The sequence below is a fragment of the Protopterus annectens genome, chromosome 10.part0 (assembly GCF_019279795.1).
Source record: "Protopterus annectens isolate FY-2018-M chromosome 10.part0, PAN1.0, whole genome shotgun sequence".
NCBI classification, from domain to species: domain Eukaryota; kingdom Metazoa; phylum Chordata; order Ceratodontiformes; family Protopteridae; genus Protopterus; species Protopterus annectens.
The window spans coordinates 1,761,734,704-1,761,757,514 of record NC_056744.1 but is presented as its reverse complement, the minus strand read 5'-3'; the positions used below and the strand labels follow the sequence as shown (position 1 = coordinate 1,761,757,514).

Genomic DNA, 22,811 nt, shown 5'->3' with positions numbered 1-22,811 from the left:
AGGGTTTTAAATTATTTAAGTTTAGTTATATAAGCTGGTATTCTGGTTGAGAAGGATAACCTTTTACAACTGGTTTAAAACTTTAAAATAAGGGCATCATGAACAGATATAGGACAAATAATGATGTTAAATACTGATATATTTGAAATTATATCCTGGGAGACTAGTATTCTATCAGTTCTGGTTTGTGTACCACATTTATAATCATGATGAAAGAAATGCAATGAGTTAGGGTCTTTCATAGTGAATGCATATTTTAAACTGAGGGCTTCTATCCATTTTTAAGTGTTTTTTGTGGTGGAGGTCAATCTCAGTGTTCTCTTATTACTAGTGCCTGAGTCCTTAAGTATACAATTAAAGTTACCACCTATTATTCAATTGTCTTTGTAATTATTAAGAATGATATCTAGATGTTTCTTAGCTAAAATTGACTCATACTCAGGAACCAATAAAGATTTACTAAAGTCCACAGTCTGTTATTAAATTTTATAGCTATAAGGGTGAGAAAACCCTCTTGATCTTCATATTTATGAATAATTTGTAGAAAATCTATGTTTTCTTCCAAAGTATCATGATTCCACTTCTCTTACGTTTAAAAGAAGATTGAGACAGAATTATGTAATTACCACGGTTCCAAATATCCTTTTCCATTTGTTTAATATGTGTTTCTTGAAGAAAAATCACTTGAGCTTTACTTGTATTCAGATTTCATATCAGATTTCATCTTTTTCTTGGATTATTTAAGCTATTAATATTCAACAATAACAAGGACAAATGCATGAATATGATGTATTAAATATATATATATATATATATATATATATATATATATATATATATATATATATATAAACAGTTATGAATAAAATAAGTTAATATAATGAAAGCTAGTAACAGAACATGTCTTATGATTTTATGGAGTATGAATTCTAACAATCCAGCCAAAAGAAAAAAAAAAAATAATAATAATTATGTAGTAAATGGTATTAATTAATTACAAACGTGGAATTAACAAAATTCATATCCCAACAGATAAACAAAAAACCTATCAGACTATCCAACACTACCTAACCAAACTAGAGTCTATAGAATCTGTGAAAACAGACATAACCGATTGACCTCTGTTTAAATAGTTTATCTTATGGAGATTTAAATACTTTTGACAAGTATTAGTTAAAAATTAAGAGCATGTTATTTGTAGTACCATTTTAGTGAAAGATTGTAAACGAAGAAGAGGAAGAAAACTATTTATTGTTCATTAGATATTTGCCTTTCCTTTTCCTCTTTCCTTTCTGTCTCTTTGTAAGAAGTAGTGTGCATGTAACTAAGAACAAAGTGAGTTTATACAGAAGGAAAATAATTGCTTTATGTGCTTATTAAAAATAAGAAAAGAACCTTTGAATATATAATAATTCCTACAGAATTCAGTAAGAGCAATTATGTTTAGTTAGTTGTTATTCCTCTTCATGTATGAGAAATACAAATGAAAATAGTGGAAACAAGAAAATAACTATGAAGTACTGTTATACAATAATAAAATAATCAATCATTCCCCCCTTTTCTTTTTTCTTAAATATATACTTGTAATACAAGTTCATGCCGAGGGGCAAATGTATTACATTATTTCACATATGTTGATAAAAAAACACCTAACATGAGTCAACAGCTATCTGGACAATTAATACTCTATTTCGACTTCAGTGACACTTTTATTTAAAGAAAGGAACTCTATGAAACAGGAAAACAGGTTGTGACCTTAATCACAAAACCAAGGGGAAATTAGCATCAGAGATAATCTCCAGCGAAAGAGAGTAGTGGGTGATCTAATTCTGATCTGTAAGGAAATCACAGACACATCAATGGCTATGATTCTGCTCAAAAGGAGATCAGAGATGAATAGTCTTAAGAGGTGAAGGAAACAAATTACAACATCTGAGGTTTTAGTACCATTATAAGAAAGAACACCTTCAACCATATAAAAGTAAAACCATAGAAGGAGCACCCCACTGACATAAAGAAGGCAAAGAGATTGACAAGTTTCAATGGATACTAGGCATGTTTTTGAGAGACGACAGGAAATCCAGAGTTGTAAAGAACAGTGGACAAGGTTCAAAGGATCTAGTAAATCTGATATTTATATATGTATGTATGTGTATGTGGATTTAAATATGTATTTCCCTGCCAGCTTGCTGTGTGTGCATTGGGCTTTTAAAGTACATAAATTGTAATCTAAATGCACAAGGAATCAAACTGCATTTCTTAAGTTCTTTTTCCTTCTCTTTCTTGTTTTGTATCATGTTTAGAAAAAACAGAAAATGAAAAGCCTTGCAGAACAGAACAGCCTCAGGCAGAGACTGGCACAGCAAGAGGTATTTATAAATAATTGACTTTTATGATTAAACTCAAGTACGGACAGTCTGTTTTTATCTGCTTATTAACCAGCTAAGATAGCCTGACCGAATAGACTTTTCTGAACTGTGATTCAGGTTTTATCCAAGTACACAGAATGCAGTTAAATACTGTCTTTTAGTTTTATGTTTTGTTCACTTGTTAACTGAGTTATCCTACTAAATGCAAATGTTTGTTTTAAAGTTACAGCACAATGACACTAAATATACAGAAGCAACTGCTATTGCCAACATTCTGGCAGATAGGTTCAGTGCTAATTTTATCCCCCTCTCACCCCCTAAAGGGCCCATCTCTATACTGGAAGAATGCAAAGTTCCTGTAATCACGGCTGCATGGGTAAAAAACACACTCTCCAAAGCCAAGAACACAGCATTCATGGGACCTGACAACATCCCAGGCTGCGTTCTACAAGAACCACAGAACGAACTGGCACCCCACCTAAGTACCATGTTCAGTCATAGCCTCACCTCAGGCTTTGTGCCCACTGAAAGGCGCACAGCAATGGTTATTCCACTTCACAAAGGGGGAGCCACCATGGACCCTGGGAACTACTGCCCCATTAGCCTGATGAGCCTGGTCTGCAAGACCATGGAACGTATCATCATGAAACTTGTAAACCGACATTGGTAATGTCCAAACTCTGGACCCCACCCAGTTCGGGTTTGTAAAAAGCAGATCATGTCTCCTAAACCTGATAGACTTCTTTGAAGCAGTCACCAAAGCTGTAGATGAGGGTAAGATGGTTCACACAGCCTATCTAGATCTTGCCAAGGCTTTTGACACCATCCCCCACTCTGGAATTATAGATAAACTCACTAAACTAGGTATAAATACCTATGTCACAAGACTGGCTGCTAACTGACTCACTGACAGAACCCACACTGTGAAAGTAGCAGACTCCAAATCCAACTTCAGACCAGTGACAGGTGGAGTACCACAGGATTCAGTCCTGGGTCCTCTCCTGTATGGTATCTACTTCTCAGAAGTACAGGCTAACACAGAGGGTCTTTGGCTAATGAAGTTCACAGATGACTGCAAACTAGGAGCCATAATCGAAACTCCTAATGATGTGGACATCCTACAAAAGGGCCTCACTGAGACAGCTGCCTGGTGTCAAAGCCATGGCCTCAAGCTCAATGCCAAAAAGTGCATTGTCATCTCCTTTGGCAAAAACTCTGTACCCATGAACTACCACATAAGCGGTAGTCTACTTAACACCGAAAGTATGATAAGAGACCTTGGGACACAGGTAGACAGTAGTCTCTCCTTTGATAATCACATCGCCACAGTAGTCAGGAAATCTTTCTACATGGTACACCTCATCACAAAAGGTTTCTCATCCAGGAAAAAAGAGGTCATTGTTCCCCTCTACTCGTCACTCATTAGACCCATTATAGAGTACAATGCTCCTTTTGGTATGTACCTCACAAGACATCTACAACAACTGGAAAGGCTGCAGAAATACCTCACAAAGAGGATTACCAGCCGCAAACAGATGCCCTACACAGACCGTCTCAAAAAACTCCAGCTTACTCTGTTGCATATCACCTACTCAGAGGTGATCTCTGCCTAACATACAAAGCTATGTCAAACTCAGAGCTGTTGGACATGCCCCACTTAAAGAAATCCCAATCCCTCTGAGCTATATACTCTAGGGACCTAAACCTTGTCACCACAATAAACAGAACATGCTGGAGGCATAGATTCCTGTCCCAGAGACTTCCCATACTTTGGAACAAACTACCTATCTATATTAAACAAAGCTCCTCATTAGTACTGTTCAAGAAAAATCTTGATGATTGGATGGGAAATAGGAAATTCACCCCGGGGATCACCGCTGTGGCTCTGCTCGACAGGGGCACAGGAAAATAATTTTCTTGGGTGGGGAAAGCCAGGGTACCTTTTTGGCTAGGCTTATATAGGCCCTAGGGCCAATAGCCTAGTACCTACCTATGAACCTATTTGAACTACTCAAAATCTGCAAGACTGATGTAGCAAATATATCAGGCTTATACCATGCAGCTTCTGTTGTACTATTTACAAGTATACTTGAATGTAACTAATGTTACCTAGTTGAAGGAGTGGTCACGTAGTTCTCATTTAGTTTTACTTATATCTCATTACTCGTACTGAGCAGCATAGCATATCTTTGAGTCTTATTTTTCCTTTCCTTTGTGCTCACATAGAATAGGTTAGCCACTGTATGCATAATTCATGAATATGGAAATTTAAATGCCAGTCGGCAATCACTGTTTGTTTAATAATGAGATTAAGCTAGTTTTTGGCATAGTTTTGACTAAAGTCTAATAATTCTGCATTTATGTTACTCATTGAAATCCTGCATTTATGTTGTTCAATGAAATCCTGCTTAATTTGTGATTTTGCAATTGCTAGCCCACTCACTTGCTCCACAGCATAGATTTTAAATACTAAGATCAGAGTTGCTCTCAGATTAGTGGCTTTCAGGAAAAGATTAAAAAACGAGTGACATAGAAACATGTATACATCAAATCAATTGCCTAAGACCTTCCCGGAAATGTGACCATGTACAATGAAAAAAAAAAAAAAATCTAAAAAACTGAAATGCAGACAAAGCAAATCAACACCTGTGAGATTTTTTTTTTTTTTAAGAAAACTAATGATTTAATGTGTCTTAAACACGCTAAACAGTATGGATAAAGCGGCTTTAGCGCTTCCGCCTTTGCGGTTGCGGCTGTATAGGAATTGAGTAAACAAGCCGTTAGTACATCGTCACACCTTTTCTGGTTTATATATATATATATATATATATATATATATATATATATATATATATATATATATATATTTTTTTTTACTTTTTCAGAAAATCTTGACCAATGACATTAATTTGCAGCTTGTAAGGTATTTGAAGCAATGACAACAGAAACAGTAATGCTAAGAGTAGCAAAAGCAGCCACTGCGAAGTACTAACAGAAACAGTAAGATACTACTAATGCTTTTCACGCTTGCACTAGTCAGACAAGCAGTGGCAAAATCAGAAATAATAACAGTGGTGACAGCATCACAGGAGCCAGTTTTGAGAGATACTGTACTATTTAATCAGCACACTATCACGTGCCATTCAAAATCTACACACATTACATCCTGATCTAAGTGATTGTCTGCAAAGTCTGCAAACATTACAAAACACATAAAGCAATGCCTTTTTGCAGGTTTCAGGCCTATCGGCACACTCCAGTGTGGGGTAATACACTATACTCCTGACCGCTATGTACATGATATTCAAGTTCACACAAGCTCGGAGGAAAGGTAACGGTAGAAAAAAAAATTGAATCTCACATTTTCCCTCTTTGAGTCCTACTCCTCACATGCTCTGCTAATTGAGTAATCAAGCTGTTAGTACATCCCCACAATTTTTATTTATTTTTTTTAAATTTTTCAGAAAATCTGGGAAATCTTTACGTGACCCCACCCCTCAACCCTGGCATCAGTCTTACCCCAGTGCTGAAGATATAACTAGATTCTTTTTTTTTTCCCATAAAAAAGCAATGTGAACTTTAGCCTGTGCCCACCATCTCAACCCAAATGAAAAACTGACAGGAACGGAAAACTAAAGCAAAGTTGACACAGGGAAGCAAAGTGGGATTGGAACTGAACTTATACAGGATATCTATGAGAAAATTGAAATTGTGGGTGGGAATGTGAGTGATGCGATTACATGGGTGTTACTTTGGTCAGAAGAAATGTTGACCCGAATTTTAAACACTGGGATTGTCCCTTTAAGGTGGTGGTTCTAAAGCACTGTCTAGTTAAGTTGTTTACAGTGACAGAGCTTGTACATGGAGACAGAGGGAATCAAACCCTGAAATTAAGCTTTTTAGAAGCTAAAGTCGTAACACTACGTACTGAACTACCAGGCCTAAGTAACAGTACACTAACGACAGTTATTAATTTATTTATTTTATGTATGTGTTTATGTGTATACATGTCTATCAACTACATAACTCGTTGGTCCAAATACCCTACTCATTCACATCCTGACCAAAAGGCAGAAACAGAGAAGACTTGTGAAACATACACTTATACACACACACACAAACACACACACACACATCTATGTGTGTGTGTGTGTGTGTGTGTGTGTGTGTGTGTGTGTGTGCAACAAATAACATTTTCCATAACATCAGATGCATCATATACAATAACAAATGACCCTATTTCCAGTGATATCAGTTATATCATAATTGCATAAAAATACATGTCAACAGCAGTTGAGGGTGGTTCTGTATGAGACAGGAAGCTTGGTTGATGAGAATATGACCTCCATTGTCAATAAAACAACCAAATTAATTTGCTTTTGTAGAAATGTTCTGAGTTGTTTGTGAAATTGTCAATTTATCTTAGATTTGCAGAAAGAGCATTCTAAATAGCAGCAGAAATTTTGGAAAATGTGTGTTCACCAATGGTTCATTGTGGAGGTGAGAAGGAGTAAGTCATTTTGACTCCTATAAAAATGATGTGAGAATATATATATATATATCTTTTTAAGTTTGTTACTAGGAGGAGGGTAGTAAAGCTCATGAAACAGTTACATTATTTCTTCATTTCTTTTAAATGTTTTCTTCCCCGATACTTTTCCTTTTCTGTTCTCATGACTGAGCTACTTCCTCCTTTCTTACCCTATTTTTCCTGTGCATACTTTACAAAGTTGTACATTACAAATGCTTATGTCTAACATCTGTTATTTATGTTTATTTCTGTTTTTCATTTTCATTAGAGTTTTTGGTTATTTACCTTTATGACTGCTTGTATAAACAACACTGGAGCTTTTCTCTCCACACCTCTGCTGAAAATGGACATTGCTCAGTCAGACTAGCCTAGCTAATAAATGTAAAATAAAATTAAACAGATTAATCAGTTAAGTAATTAAATAAATAAATAATGTGTTTAACAGGAAGGAAGTTCTCTGTGTTTTGAAAACCATTTAACCTTTTTTAGTGTAGTGAGATGGTCCTGACATTGCGAGGGCTACAAAAAAATAGATCTGTTTTCTGTCCTTTGTAAAAATAAAAAAAATCTGTATTTCCTAAAGCAATGACTGCAAATACGGGAAGTCCATATTCTAGCCCTGGAGATGAGGACGTTTAGCTCAATGACCCTTCTAGCTTCTAAAGTGAGAAGTAAAAGGAGAAATTGTTAGTAATTTGTAATTGTTAGAGGACTGTTGTTCAATATGAACATAAAATGAGAGAGACTCTGATCACTAAGAATTCTTGGCTGTCTTTATTCCAACAGCTTCCAACAGCTGGAAAGACCACAAAAGTACCTCACCAAGAGGATTACTGGTCTCAAACATATGTCCTATGCAGCCCGACTGGAAAAACTCCAGCTGTACTCAGTGGCATATCGCTTACTCAAAGGTGATCTCTGCCTGACTTACAAAGCCATGTCCAACTCAGAATTGATGGACATGCTCCACCTAAAGAAATCCAAGTCACTGCGAGCCACTCGCTCTAGTGAGCTAAACCTCGCCACAACAATAAATAGAACATGCTGGAGGGATGGATTCCTGTCACAGAGACTCCCCATGCTTTGGAACAAAATTCCTAACTACATTAGGCAGAGCCCCTCACTAACACTCTTCAAGAGAAACCTTGACGAGTGGATGGGTAACAGAAAATACACCCCTGGGATCACTTCATTGGCTCTTCTTGACAGAGGCTCAGTTAATTAATCAATAGGGCAGCAAAAACTGACACACTCTGGCTAGGCTTATAAATGCCCTCGGGCAGATAGCCTAGTACCTACCTATGAACCTATGAACATTAGTGAAGAAAAGCACATCTGCAACTTTAATGGATACTTGTTGAGAGGAGGCTTTCTGTAATTTTAAGTGGTGTTAGGAAGCATTACATTTGACACGTATGTGTTAGTCTCTAAATTATTTGTAGATAACTAGTTTTGTAGTAGACAGAAGTTATACTAGAGGGTTGTTTCCAACACATGGATGTGTGTTTGTGTTGTGGTCCCTAATATCCTCAAAATAAAACAGCAGATTTCTTGCTGTAGGTTGGTAATGAAAAAAGATAACAGTAGAAGGCCAAGGACTGAACCTTGATCTATGACTTTTGCTGCTGTTCCATAATTTGAGTTAAGCTGAGCTGTTTATAGGTTAATATGTGTTCACTAGTCTAATGACCCCAAGGACCTTTTAAAGCCTAGCCATGCATCTCAAATCTCTAAGATGTTCTTCGTGTTTCACTGTTGCAGTCATTACATTTGGGTTATCTGCTTTCAGTTAGCTCTCAAGTCGGCCTGATTAACAAAGTCTTGGGTCCTGCATTGGTTGCAGTCCCTTCTTCCATGATGTCTGGTTGTCAGAGGTATAAAACATGCAGCCAACGCCATTACATCAGTCTTTCTTGCCGTGTGGTGCCCAAAGCAGAAGCAGTTCACAAGTGCCGGTCGGCCGACTCCTGAAATTTTCGTTTTCGAGTTTCATAACCAAAGTCTTTAACTAAAGCTAAGTACCCCATTGGGGAAATTCTTTCTTGCTCCATACCGATGTCAGTAAACGTTAATAATTGCATTACTTGTGGAAAGCAAATACCTCATTAAAATTTTCATTCGTACTGTATTCCTTGTCTAGGCCCTGACCACGATGTACCTTGCTGTCGGTTTTGTGCTTTATTTAATCAGTGCACTATCCGTCGTCGGTATATTTTCACCTCTAAATATTTTGGTTCTTGGTTTAATTATCAAGAAATGTCATCGGTTAGCCATCCGACTACCAGGATTCCGAAAAATGCAAAGATAAAGACAGAGACAGGCCACCGAGGTCCAAAACCGCCGACAACACTTCTCCTAAGCCAGTCGCCAGTTCACCGGTACTCAGTGAGGCACTTTCGCAGCCCCTGATACCCGCTACTTCTGATTCGCAGGCCTCTACTGAGACCCATTCAGAGCCCGATATGCTGTGACCTGCTTCAACCATGGAGCCCGCGGATGTCTCTACCTTGGATGGGTCCAGATCCGCTGTGCAAGCACCGGCTTCTGAGGGTGTATTCAGGCCTACAGACTTGCATATTAAACTGACACCTCCTTCTTTACTTAGGCTTAAATCTCGATCTACGCCTAAAAAACCAACGCACAGGCCACATGCTCAGGCCTCTATGCCTAAAAAACAAATGATAAGAATGGCTGAAGATCTAATAACACTAATCAGGGGTAGCCAACCCCCCCCCCCCCCTTCTAAGAGGCCTAGGACTGAAGTTGATTATGAATCTTCTGATCAGAATTCATTTTTTTTCTGATTCTTCTGATGATCTGGATTTGCCCTTATCTACTTATGAAGATTCTGATGCAGAGGACTCCATTCCCTCTGCTTTCCCTCCTGAGGATTTTTCTTTTGGGGAAACCTTACATACTCTAAGGGAGCATTTCCATTGGGAAAGCTAGGATTTTTCTGATTCAAAAAAGAGGCTTAGGGATTTCCTTCTCCTACCTCAGCATAGGCCTTTAGCTATTCCTCCTGTACTAGACATTGTTGGTGATGCTTTTTCAGAATCTTGTTCAGCCCCTGATTCCCTGCCTCCTGCTCCCAGAAAACCTGACAGATACTACAGGGTCCCTGAGTCCTACAAGTTCCTTTTTAAAAATCCTAGTGCAGATCCAGAGACTATTTCACAGGAGCCCAAGGGCATTAAGGCTTCTACTGCTACAAATCCTACTCCTTCTGATAGAGATTCCAGGGCGCTGGACAGATGGGGTAAGAAGGTTTACACTTCTGCAACCTTGGCCATTAGGGCTTTATACTGCCAGTTTCATATGTTAAAGTATCAGCAACATGTTGTTGGACTGCTTAAACAGAAACTGATGTTGATTCCTGACTGTGTGGAAAATAAAGAATTACAGGATTTAATGCATTCTGTTGAACAAGTTGGAAAACATACTTTGCAATGTGGTTTTGATTCATTAGAGGCCTCTTGCAGGGCTGCTGTTACTGGGTCTGTGCTCAGAAGGCATGCTTGGCTCAAGGAGCAATCTTTGCCTGATCATGTTAAAGCTAAATTGTTGAATGCTCCTTTAAATCAGGACCGCCTGTTTGGCAACAAGGCTGAAGAAGTTCTTAAAAAGATGGAAGATAACGCTAAATCTATGCAAACTGTTAAAGATTTTTTACAAGTTCAGCCTCCTAGATTTAGTAAGCAGTGGCCCTCTAAGAATTGGTCCTTTCCAGCCCCTTCCAGGTCTTCTCAAGCCAAACCCAGACACAGCAAAAACCCCAGGTTTCAGTCCCAGGGGACACACAGAACTAAGCAGTGGGGGGCCTCCATTTCCAAATCTGGGAATAATAAGACACCCCCCTATGGTAAACTGTCTCAATGACTTGCTTTTAAAATTTCCAAGCACTTATCAACTGACTGCCCCTTTGGGGGGAAAGATTGCTCTTCATGCAAAGAATTGGGAACTCATTACCCAGGACAAATGGGTTTTAAATATAGTGTCCCAGGGATGCAGATTTCAATTCCACATGTTGCCAACACCATGCAGGTGGCCGGACCTACCCCCAAATCAGTGGGCAGAGGCCCAAAAACAAGTACTTTCACTGTTAAGCATCGGGACTATTCAGCTGGTACCAGAAGAGGAAAAGGGACAAGGTTTCTACTTGAGACTTTTCCTGGTACAAAGAAAAGACAATTCATGGCATCCTATCCTGGACCTGTCTACTCTAAACACCTATTTGAAAATTCCAAAATTTAAGATGCTGACTCTTCACCAATTACTTCCTATGCTTGGCAAAGATGCCTGGTTGGCAACACTAGATTTAAAAGAAGCATACCTGCACATCCGAATCAGGGAATCTTGCAGAAGATACCTATGCTTCAAAGCAGACTACGCGCACTATCAGTTCTCTGCATTGCCCTTTGGCTTATCTACTGTGCCCAGGGTATTCACAAAGTGCTTAGCTCCAGTTATGGCATTTTGCAGGCAAAGAAATATTCAAATATACCCATACCTGGACGATTACCTAATTCAGGCAGAAAGCCAGCACATACTTTTGAATCATCTGGCCTTTGTACAAAGGGTTATAACGTGTCTGGAGTATACCATAAATGAAAAGAAATCACACCTGGTACCCTGTCAACAAATTATATTCCTGGGAGCAAGCTTGAATAAAATTTCCCAGATGGCTTACCTCACACCAGAGAAACAAATTCATTTGACAAACTACTTCAAACAAGTGGCCACAAAAACTCTGCTATCTGCAAGACAAATACTGCAAGCCTTGGGGTTCATGGCCTCCTGCATTCTTCTAATTCCATATGCAAGACTGCATATGAGGAAACTACAGTGGTATCTAAAAATCCTATGGTGTCAACATTCTCAAGACCTGGAAACAATGATTCCTATCATACTTTACCTATGCCTAGAGTTCCTTTGGTGGGCAGAGGCCTGCCACCAAAACAAGGGACTACCTTTCACACCACCCCCCTGCCGCCCAAACCCTAACAACAGATGCATCAGACTATGCATGGGGGGCTCACCTGGCAGGGAAGTGCATTCAGGGCAAATGGAACCCAAGCCAAATGCACCTGCATATCAGTCAAAAAGAAATGTTAGCTGTACAGAATACTCTGACAGCCTTCAAGGACCACATTCTTCCAGGACAACTAATGGTAAAGATGGACAGCACCACTGTTATGTGGTACATAAACAAGCAGGGGGGTACACATTCTTACCCCCTCTGCAGACTAGTCATGTCATTATGGAACAGAGCCTTGAGCTACCAAGTGCACCTACAAGCTCAATTCCTGCCAGGAAAATTAAATACACTGGCAGACGGACTAAGCAGAAACCTCATGTACCCACACGAGTGGAAACTGGAACCAAGAATTTTCAACATGTTGACAAGCAAATGGGGGAGCCCAGATATAGACCTGTTTCCCTCTCCCCAGAACTACCACTTGGACAAATTTTTCACAAGGACTCTCCACAAACAAGCCTGGAAAGTGGATGCTCTGTCCTTCAGCTGGAAAAACCTATCAGTCTGTGTCTTCCCCCTCTGCCTCTGCTCTCCAAAGCACTACTAAAAATCAAACAGGACAAACCAAGGATGATTTTGATTGCTCCAGACTGGCCGCCCAAAAACACTGGTACCCCCTCCTGTGCAGTGTGTCATGGTTATCTCCATGGCACCTGCCTCAGACTCCTTCCCTGCCGTCTCAGCAGGAGAACCAGATTCTGCACCCTCAACTTCAAACACTGAACCTTGCAGCCTGGCTAATTACTTAATCTCTCCTTTACCATCCCTCAGCAAACCTGTAATGGATATCATTTTAAAGGCAAGGAGGCCTAGTACTAGAAAATCTTATGCTGAAAAATGGAAAAGATTCTGTGCCTGGGACCAGTCTCAAGGGATGATCACAGCAGCGCCCAATTTACCTCAGATTTTGCAATACTTAATTGAGATGCTTCATAAGGGCCTGTCTTTTTCCTCCATTAAAATCCACATCACAGCCGTTTCAGCTCATTATAACACAGAACCACCCCTCTTCTCTCATCCACTGCTCAAGCAGTTCCTCAGAGGGGCCAAAAATTTGAGACCACCCAGGAGATCTCCAACCTCAGCCTGGGACCTTAACTTTGTCTTGGAGAAACTCACTCTTCCTCCTTTCAAGTCAGCTGCTACTGCAGACTTAAAATTTCTTTCTTGGAAAACAGCTTTCCTTTTAGCAATCACTTCAGCTAGAAGTGTATCTGAATTACTGGCCCTTAGGGCAGTGGAGCCTTTCATCATCTTTCGTACGGACAGGGTGTCCCTCAGAACTAATCCATCCTTCATGCTCAAGGTGGTATCCAGTGTGGCTCTTAATCAGTCCATTCATTTGCCAACCTTCTTTCCCAATCCACAGAATAAAGGGGAACAGATGCGTTCCTTAGATGTGCACAGACAGCTTAGATTCTACTTGGACAGGACTAAACCTCAAAGGAAATCTGAACAACTGCTGGAGGCATTTGCTACAGGGGCAGAGGGGAAGGCTATTTCAGAGCAAACCATTTCTAAATGGATAAGCCATTGCATTCATTTCTGCTATAAGCACCATGGAAAACCTATCCCACAGGGGATCAGACCTCACTCCACCAGGGCTGCATCTACCTCTACAACCTTTCTCAGAGGCGCCCCTACCAGGGACATCCTAGAAGCTGCTACGTGGAGTTCTGTGCATACTTTCACCAAGCATTATCATTTGCCAGTTTTCTCTAAATCCAGAGCTGGCTTTGCCACTGCAGTCTTGCAGGGCCTTATAGCTGGCCCTAATGCTATCTAAATTCTTCCTCCCAACCATAGCTTTGGGAATCTACCCAAATGTAATGACTGCAATAGTGAAATATGAAGAACATAGTACAGTTGTGTACACTTACCATAAATGTAGATGTTCGAGTGTATTCACTGTTGCAGTCCTGGTTACCCTCTTTCCAGCCCCCTAACTTATTTTGGCTATACCTCTACTTTCCTTTACTATGCTTAAAAGCCTTTTTGGTGTATTTGCTTTTTGGTGGAGGTAAATCTTTGTGCTTTTATATTTAATTGCTTCCCATTAGGGGGCACCTGACATCTGGGGCAAGAAAAATTGATGTAATGGTGTCGGCTGCATGTTTTATACCCCTGACAACCTGACATCATGGAAGAAGGGACAGCAACTGATGCAGGACCCAATACTTTGTTAATCAGGCTGACTGAGAGCTACCTGCAAGCAGATAACCCAAATGTAATGACTGCAACAGTGAATATACTCGAACATCTACATTTATGGTAAGTGTACACAACTGTACTTTCTTGTGCCCTTGATAAGTGTAAGCAGGAGCTTGGAAGATGAAACATTTTCAAGCATGGGCCTAAGAAATGAACCATTTACAGGCTGCCTGTGTCCATAGGTGCTGAACCAGGGATGACTTTCCTGTTCCCCATCATTAACATTGGTTAAGAATGTTGAGATGTATAGATTAATTGGCATTTTTTAATTTGAGAATGATTCTGGATGAGCTAATTTGTTCTTGCCCAGATCCTTTTGGATGGCCTAGTTGTGATTGTTGGGGCAATCTGAAGTATAAGACTTGCTTCTTTAGTTTTTATTCTGGTCTATATATTTGTTATGGACTGGGTTATAATTTGGTTTGCTTTCCCATGCTCTCCAGTCTTTTCCCTTACTCTAATCAGATTTCTTAGTGTAACGTTTATCTGAGGAGTGTTATAGACTCTTTTATTTTTAAACTATTTTTGACTGAAAGCTTGTCTTGAATAGGTCAAAGAATATTGTAAAATGTAGCTAGAGTGCAGGTGGGGTTGGTGTATGGATACAGGAAGAAAACAGTTAATGAGTTCTGTTTCTTGGTCAGCTGTGCTGGAGGAATCCTTAGGAATTTGTCTAATTTGAATAATAGCAGGAGGATATTTGCACATATTGAAAGACCAGTGAGACAGAAGGGGACACTGGTCATTTGTTGAGGGAGGGGAGCAACTGACTGAAGATTTTATAACTATTCAGGAATATTAATAATGAGACAGATGAGAATGGAAAATATGGAGGTAGTTTTATTAAGCCAAGTCCCAATGTGCTGACCATTTGGAAGATATGTGTGTATACAATTCCATATTTTGCTTTGGAAGTCATAAGCCATTTGGTGCCTAATTCAGTAGTGCTAAGAGCAACCTACACAGCAAAAAAAGACTGTTATTACAGCTTGATCTATGTTTAACCAGCAGACTGAGCAGAACAGGTAAACAAGCAAGAGATGACCTCCATAGCATTAACAGTATTGCAGAACTAGATGAATTTATGTGCAGGTTTGTACATTCATGTTCTCATTTGTTCATGTTATATATTTATGATGCAATCTGCAAGGCCCACTACCTCCTCAGATATCATACAACAGTGATCACAATATGCTTCCACCACCAAAGAAAGTAGAAGGTAAGAGAAGTTCTCCATTCCCCTTCCAGCCACTCCTCTACCAGAAACGTATTTCTGCATCATGGCTGGTATTTGAGTGTAAGAAAAGTCTGCCTTTGTACCAAGATGGTGGCAGAATTTGTAAGCTTTTTCAATACCTTACACCAGTTGTAAGTTGTAAGGCTGTGCTCACTCAGGGAGCCAGTCAAGACATCAGCCACTGCATGGGAGTCTGTATAGTTAAATTATATGTGATTGGCTCAAGCTAGCGTAGCACATTTAAAAGTAGCAGTTTCAGGCATCTGCAGAAAGTCTCAGTCATGAATGGTTCTGTGATGAGCAGATGACTTTTCAGCAAACAGTTAAACTTAATATCCTCTGGAACAATCATTCTGGCATTATTATAAAACAGGTAACAAAACAGTTGGAAACAGGACCCTCTTCACAAAAATGCTGAAAATAACTTTCGCTTATTGACTTTCTGCCAGCTAAGCAGAAAGTCTAGAGTTTAGGATAAGCTTCTGATAAATAAACTAGATAAAAGCCAGCAGCACCATTCTCTGTAACAAAAGTTCAAAGGAACTGGCAGTCAGATCTTTGTGAATAAGAAGAGGACACTATTTCCATGTATGATGCTGATTCTTTACCTGAAGAAGGAGCTTCTGTATTTAAGGATGACAAAAGTAGGATAGCAGACCTTTCTAGTAAGCCCAGGGTGGCCATAATCCTTAATTTTGTTCCATCAGGGATACAGGACTTCCTGCTTTGTATTCTGGTGTTCATTATTCTTGGGTCAAACAGGCAGTTTCACATGAATGCTAAGCTTTCCAAAGTGATACAGTCTCAAGATGATGTCATATCTTTTGTTTTTTTCACAAGGTAGAGTTTTATGTAAATGGTAAAAGATGCATTTAAGTGTGTGTGTGTGTGTGTGTGTGTGTGTGTGTGTGTGTGTGTGTGTGTGCGTGTGTGCGTGTGTGCGTGTGTGCGTGTGTGTGTGTGTGTGTGTGTGTGTGTGTGTGTGTGTGTGTGTGTGTGTGTGTGTGGGGGGGGGGTTAATGAGATAAGCAGAACTGGTCTATATCAGATCATCGAAATGGCTCACTATTGAATGCCGTAACGTTGAACTGCAAAATCCGAACCCTAACAATATCGAAACCTCAAAACAGCAAACTTTTTCCCAGGGAAAAAATTTGCTGTTCCAAGAAAGACACATTCACCACAAGCACACTAAAAAGCAGCAATCCATGCACATACATTTAAAAGTTACATCTAACCCTACACTACACTACTATCTATCTACTTACCTTAACCCAGACCCCTAACCCTAAGGTCCATCACTATCGCACACTCACCTCACCCGCGCCCTAACCCTAACTCACTTAACCCACCCCTAACCCCAAATTATCACTATCACACCCTCACCTCACCCGCGTCCTAACCCTAAATCACTTAACCCACCCCAACCCCAAATTCTGTCACGATCGCACACTTACCTGACCTGCGCCCTAACCCTAATTCACCAAACCCGCACCCTAACCCGAATGTCAAAACAATCACACACTTACCTTAACCCAACCCGTAACTTTACACTGCATCGCTAAAAACAGCGAAGCCACAATAACGGCCAACCAAATTCTTTCTCTAGGAAAGAATTCGGTTTTGTGCAGCTTTGCTGTTTTCAACATTCGCGATACTGGGTTCAATATTAGATCATTCAAAATTCTGCCGTTTCGATGATCTAATATAGACCCAAGCAGAACACATGGAGCAATCCTCACTATTTAAAAATATCTGTATGTAAATGGTTACTAGAGAGGGTGGTAAACTCATGGCTAATGAGTGTAGTAATCTTTATCTTTTTAGTACTGGTGAAACACAGTACAAAAGAATGCACTGCAGGAGTGAGGACAGTACTGAGAGCAAATAGAAAATGTTGCTTTTTTGTCCCATTGTTGACATGCTGTTAGATAACTGGCACCATAACAGCAGACCTCAGATGTAGGATGCTAGACAGATGATATATATCAGAGACCTCAACCTGAACTCTGACCCTCAGACTAAGGATGGTAAAGAAACTGCCAGTCAGCATTTGCACAGGGTAAAATGCTCATAGACAGCACCACAACATGGCATTGGACACAGGCACAGAGCCATGGGATGGCATGTGATATAGCCACAATCCCACAGCATGACATGAGACACAGGCACAGCACCACAGCATTGGTTGGGACACAGGCAGTGTACAACATGGCATAGGACACAGGCACAACACCACAGCATGGCATGGAACACAGACACAGCACCACAGTATTGCATGGGACACAGGCACAGAGTAACATGGCATGGGACACAGGGATAGCATCACAACATCACATGGAATACAGCCACAGCATTGCAACATGACATGGGACACAGGCACAGCACCACAGCATGGCATGGGACACAGGGACAGCACCATAGTATTGCATGGGACACAGGCATAGCACCACAGTATTGCATGGGACACAGGCATAGCACAACATGGCATGATACACAGACCAAGCATAATGTGGCATGGGACAGAGACACAGCACTACAGCATGACATGGGACACAGGCACAGCACCACAACATTACATGGGACACAGGTACAGCACCACAACATTACATGGGACATAGGTACAGCACCATAACATGGCATGGAACACAGGCACAGCATCACAACATGACATGGGACACAGGCACAGCACCATAACATGGCATGGAACACAGGAACAGCACCACAACATGACATGGGACACAGGCACAGCATGGCATGGGACATAGGCACAGCACCACAGTATTGCATGGGACACAGGCACAGCACAACATGGCATGGGACATGGGAAGATTTATTAGAACAATGTGAGTTACTGTGGCAATGTAAGCTAAATGCTGGGGTTTTCCCTGGTTTAAATTAATATATTTCCATTATGAATGTATTAAGGTTAAAATCTTATGTTGTATTATGTTTATTTCAAAAATTTTAAGTCTATATTTTTTTGAGTATATAAAAATATTTTTTAACAGCGGTTAATGTTACATATTCATATGGTTACCATGGATTTTAATATTGTTTGGTATTTTATTGGGTAATGAGAGGGCTGTATTTAAATCATGTGATGCATTTTCTGTGACTTAAATGTTGAATGCTTTAAGATGTTTTTACTCTGAAAAAGTCTTATAAATAAAGACAAAAGCAGTCAGATATACCATTGTGTAGTTTGGTTGGTGACTTCCTTTTTGGCCCCTTTGGTTTGGATTACTTGTTTTGAGTTTGTGCGTTTTTAGTTATTGGTAAAGCATAACATGGAATGGGACACAGGCAGAGCATCACAACATGGCATGGGACACAGACACAGCACCACAACATAGCATGGAACACTTGCATAATACTACTGCGTAGCATGGAACACAGGCATAATACTACAGCCTAGAACAGAAGACAGGCTTAGCACCACAACATGGCATGGGACATACACAAAGCATAACATGGCATGGGACACAGGCATAGGATCACAACATGGTATGGGACACAGGCATAGCATCACAATATGCCATGGGACACATACATAACACAATATGGCATAGGACACAGACACAGCACCGCAACATGGCATGGAACACAGGCACAGCACCACAACATGGCATGGGACACAGACACAACACCACAGCATGGCATAGGACATAGACAAAATGTAACATGGCATGGAACACAGGCACAGCACTATAGCATGGCATGGGACATGGGCATAGCACCACAACATGACATGGGACACAGGCATAGCATCACAACATGACATGGGACACAGGCACAGCACACAACATGACATGGGACACAGGCACAACACCATAACATTACATGGTGCACAAGCATAGCACCACAACATGGCATGGAACACAGGCACAGCACCACAACATGACATGGGACACAGGCACAGCAGTACAACATGACATGGGACACAGGCACAGCACCACAACATGGCATGGGACACAGGCATAGCACAACATGGCAAGGGGCACAGGCAAAACACCAAAGAATAGTACAGAACATATGCACGGCAGCACATAGCAGGGGACACAGGCATAGCATAACAGCATTACATGTGACACACACACATATCTACAGCCTGGCATGAGACACATGCATAGCACCACAACATGGCATGGGACACAGGCACAGCACCACAACATGGCATGGAACACTCACATAATACTACTGTGTAGCATGGAACACAGGCATAATACTATAGCCTAGCATGGAAGATAGGCTTAGCACCACAACATGGCATGGGACATACAGTAGACAAAGCATAACATGGCATGGGGCAGGGGACACAGGCATAGCATCACAACATAGCATGGGACACAGACATAGTACAACATAGCATGGGACACAGACACAGAACCACAACATGGCATGGGACACAGGCACAATACCATAACATGGCAAGAGACACAGACACAGCACCCCTGCCTGGCATAGGACATAGACAAAGCATAACATGACATGGGACACAGGCGCAGCACCATAGTATGGCATGGGATGTAGGCACAGCACCACAACATGTCATGGGACACAGACACAGCACCACAACATGGCATGGGACACAGGCATAGCACAACATGGCATCGGACACAGACATAGCACCACAACATGGCATGGAACACAGGCACAACACCAAAGAATAGCACAGAACATATGCACAACAGCATGTAGCAGGGGACACAGGCATAGCATAACAGCATTGCATGACACACACACACTCACACACACACACACACACACACACACACACACACACACACACACACACACACACACACAGATATACAACATGGCATGAGACACAGGCATAGCACCACAGCCTGGCATGGGATATAGACACAGCAGCACTACTTGGCTTGGGACACAGGCACAGTACTACAACCTGGTATGGGACACAGGCACAGCATCACATCCTGGCTTGGGACACAAGCACAGCACCACAGCATGGCATGGGACACAGGCATAGCACCACAGTATTACAAGGGACACAGGCACAGCACAGTTTGGCATGGGACGTAGGCACAGCACCACAGTGCTGCTAGAGACTCAGGTACAAAACTACAGCATGGCACAAGATACAAGTACAGTACCACAACACTGCATGCAATACAGAAACAGAACCACAGCGCAGCATGGGACATAGGTGTAGCACCACAACACAGAATGGGACACAGGGACAGCACTACAACACAACAGGGATACTGATTCAGTTTCACAGCATTGCATGGGACATCAGCAAAACACCACAACCTAACATGGTGCATTCCATAGGCACAGCTCTACAACATGTTACTGGACATAGGCACAGCATGGACATGGGCACAGCATGACACAGCATGGACATAGGCACAGCACAGCATGGACATAAGCACAGCATGGACATAGGCACAGCATGACACAAGACATAGTTGCAGTTCCTAATGTAGGATGAAAACCTACCTAATCCCCTTGATGGGAGGAGTGAGAAAAAAGGCTGTCATGATTGACACTACTTGTTACTCACCCACAGAACCTCAGGTATGCTAGTACATATACCCACAGTGGCCCCAACATACTAGAGGACATAGCCACAGGACCTATCATCAATGTACATTCTCACATTACCCTCTACATACAAGCTCATATACCTGCACAACTCCTTATAAACTAGTGATCATAGCCACAAGACCTACTGTACATACTCGCTTTTCCTCTACACATTAGCCCCTTTCAAACTAGTGTACATATACACATGTTCTTCTACTCAGTAGTGCATGCACAGTCACTAGGCCCTATATGCACTACTGCACATACCTGTGGGACTCCCCTATAAACTAGAGTACATATCCACATGGTACCCTATTCACTGACTTATGTATAAACATAGGTCCCCCTATACATTAGTGCACATACCCACAGGGCATCTTACATACTAATACATAACTACAAAGCCTTTAGTACACCACTAAACATATTCACATTAGACCTGTACACCAATCCACAAACTCATAGGGCCCTCTACAAAGTAGTCTATGTATCCACATCCATGTCCTCACTGGTGCATACACAGTCCCGGGATTCCCTATACAGTAATACACATACCTGCAAAGCCCCCTACAAGCTAGTATGTATAACCCCAAGGCCCTCTTTTCACTGCTGCATGCAGAGCCACTGGATCCCATGTACAGTAGGGCCCTATACAACCTGGTATTCATACACACTCATGGACAGCCGCAAGACTTCTCTAACACTTGTGCACATATCCGTAGGGCCGCCTACAAACTATTGTTCACACACACACACATAATCCTCTGCTCAGTGCATATGCATTTCCAAAATACTCCCTGCACTAGTGCACATAATTACTGTGAAGTCAGATACCTGGGCTTAAGAACAGTGCTGTGCTTTCTTCAAGTTTTACTTCCTTTTCTACAAAAACAGACAATGAGATGTGCAATGCAGCCGATACTGACTGTTACCAGACTTCCTCTAGAGTTTGTCAGTAGCAAGATAATCAGTCACTGAGAGTAAGGTTTGGATCAGGTCCCTTTCTGCTTGACCCAAAGGATATTACTAAATGCAGGAACTAAACAAGATGAGTGACAATAACATGAAATCCCATTAAATGGAGAAAACATCTCACAAAAGCATGAGGTGTTACTTTATTTTAATTTTATTATTTTTCTTTGCAGACCTCCAGTGACTGGTACCCCAACACTTCTCATTTGCTTGCCCATTCATTCCCATACTGAAGATGATGATTAAGTGAAGAGGCCCCACATCTGCCACTATAAAGCAAAACTCTTTTTTAACATTTATATCCAAACCAACCCATGGAAGAAGGGGCAGATGCAGTGCACGTAATGGCAGCTTAACTGACATTCCACATGGTGCTCCTTCTCCTGTGTCCTCTCTCCATTAAAGAAAGTCAGCTGCAGCATCAGCCTTCCAGGGTCTATCAGACAGGGTAGGACTGGTGTCAGAGGACATTGCCAGGAGAAATAGTAGATGGTAGTTGCTCATTCCTTTCCTCTTGTAGCCATGGCATCTGGAGTGCTGCAGTTCATTGATGATGCAGAAAATGTATGGACAGTGCACCACTAGGCCACCTGCAAGTACCCCAGTATCATAATAAGACAGCTAGGAATAATGGCATAAGGGAATTACTGTATAAGGAACCATGCTGAACATCACGCTAGCAGTGATTAGAAATAACAGAAGGAGGGTGGATTAGGTGCCGATGTAGCCTTACCAGGGAGTGTGCACAGGCCAGGCATCCACTAGTGCATGTATCTATAGTCAGCCACAGTCTTTTAAGTTACACAAGAGTAGCTCAATAAGCCACAGAAATCAGGGTCTATATTACATGATCGAATGATTAGGTGATTGAACACCTAAATATCGACCACGTAATAT

The 22,811-nt window shown here is 41.1% G+C and overlaps 1 protein-coding gene across 3 annotated transcripts in view; it reads left to right on the top strand.

Moving 5' to 3' along the window:
• LOC122813994 overlaps positions 1–22,811 on the top strand; it is a 256,454-nt gene that overhangs the window by 225,119 nt on the left and 8,524 nt on the right. For all 3 annotated transcript variants that reach the window (XM_044086568.1, XM_044086569.1, XM_044086570.1), the window contains one exon: positions 2,304–2,369. In XM_044086568.1, coding sequence (XP_043942503.1) covers positions 2,304–2,369 — 66 coding nt within the window. The remainder of the gene's footprint in view (positions 1–2,303; positions 2,370–22,811) is intronic.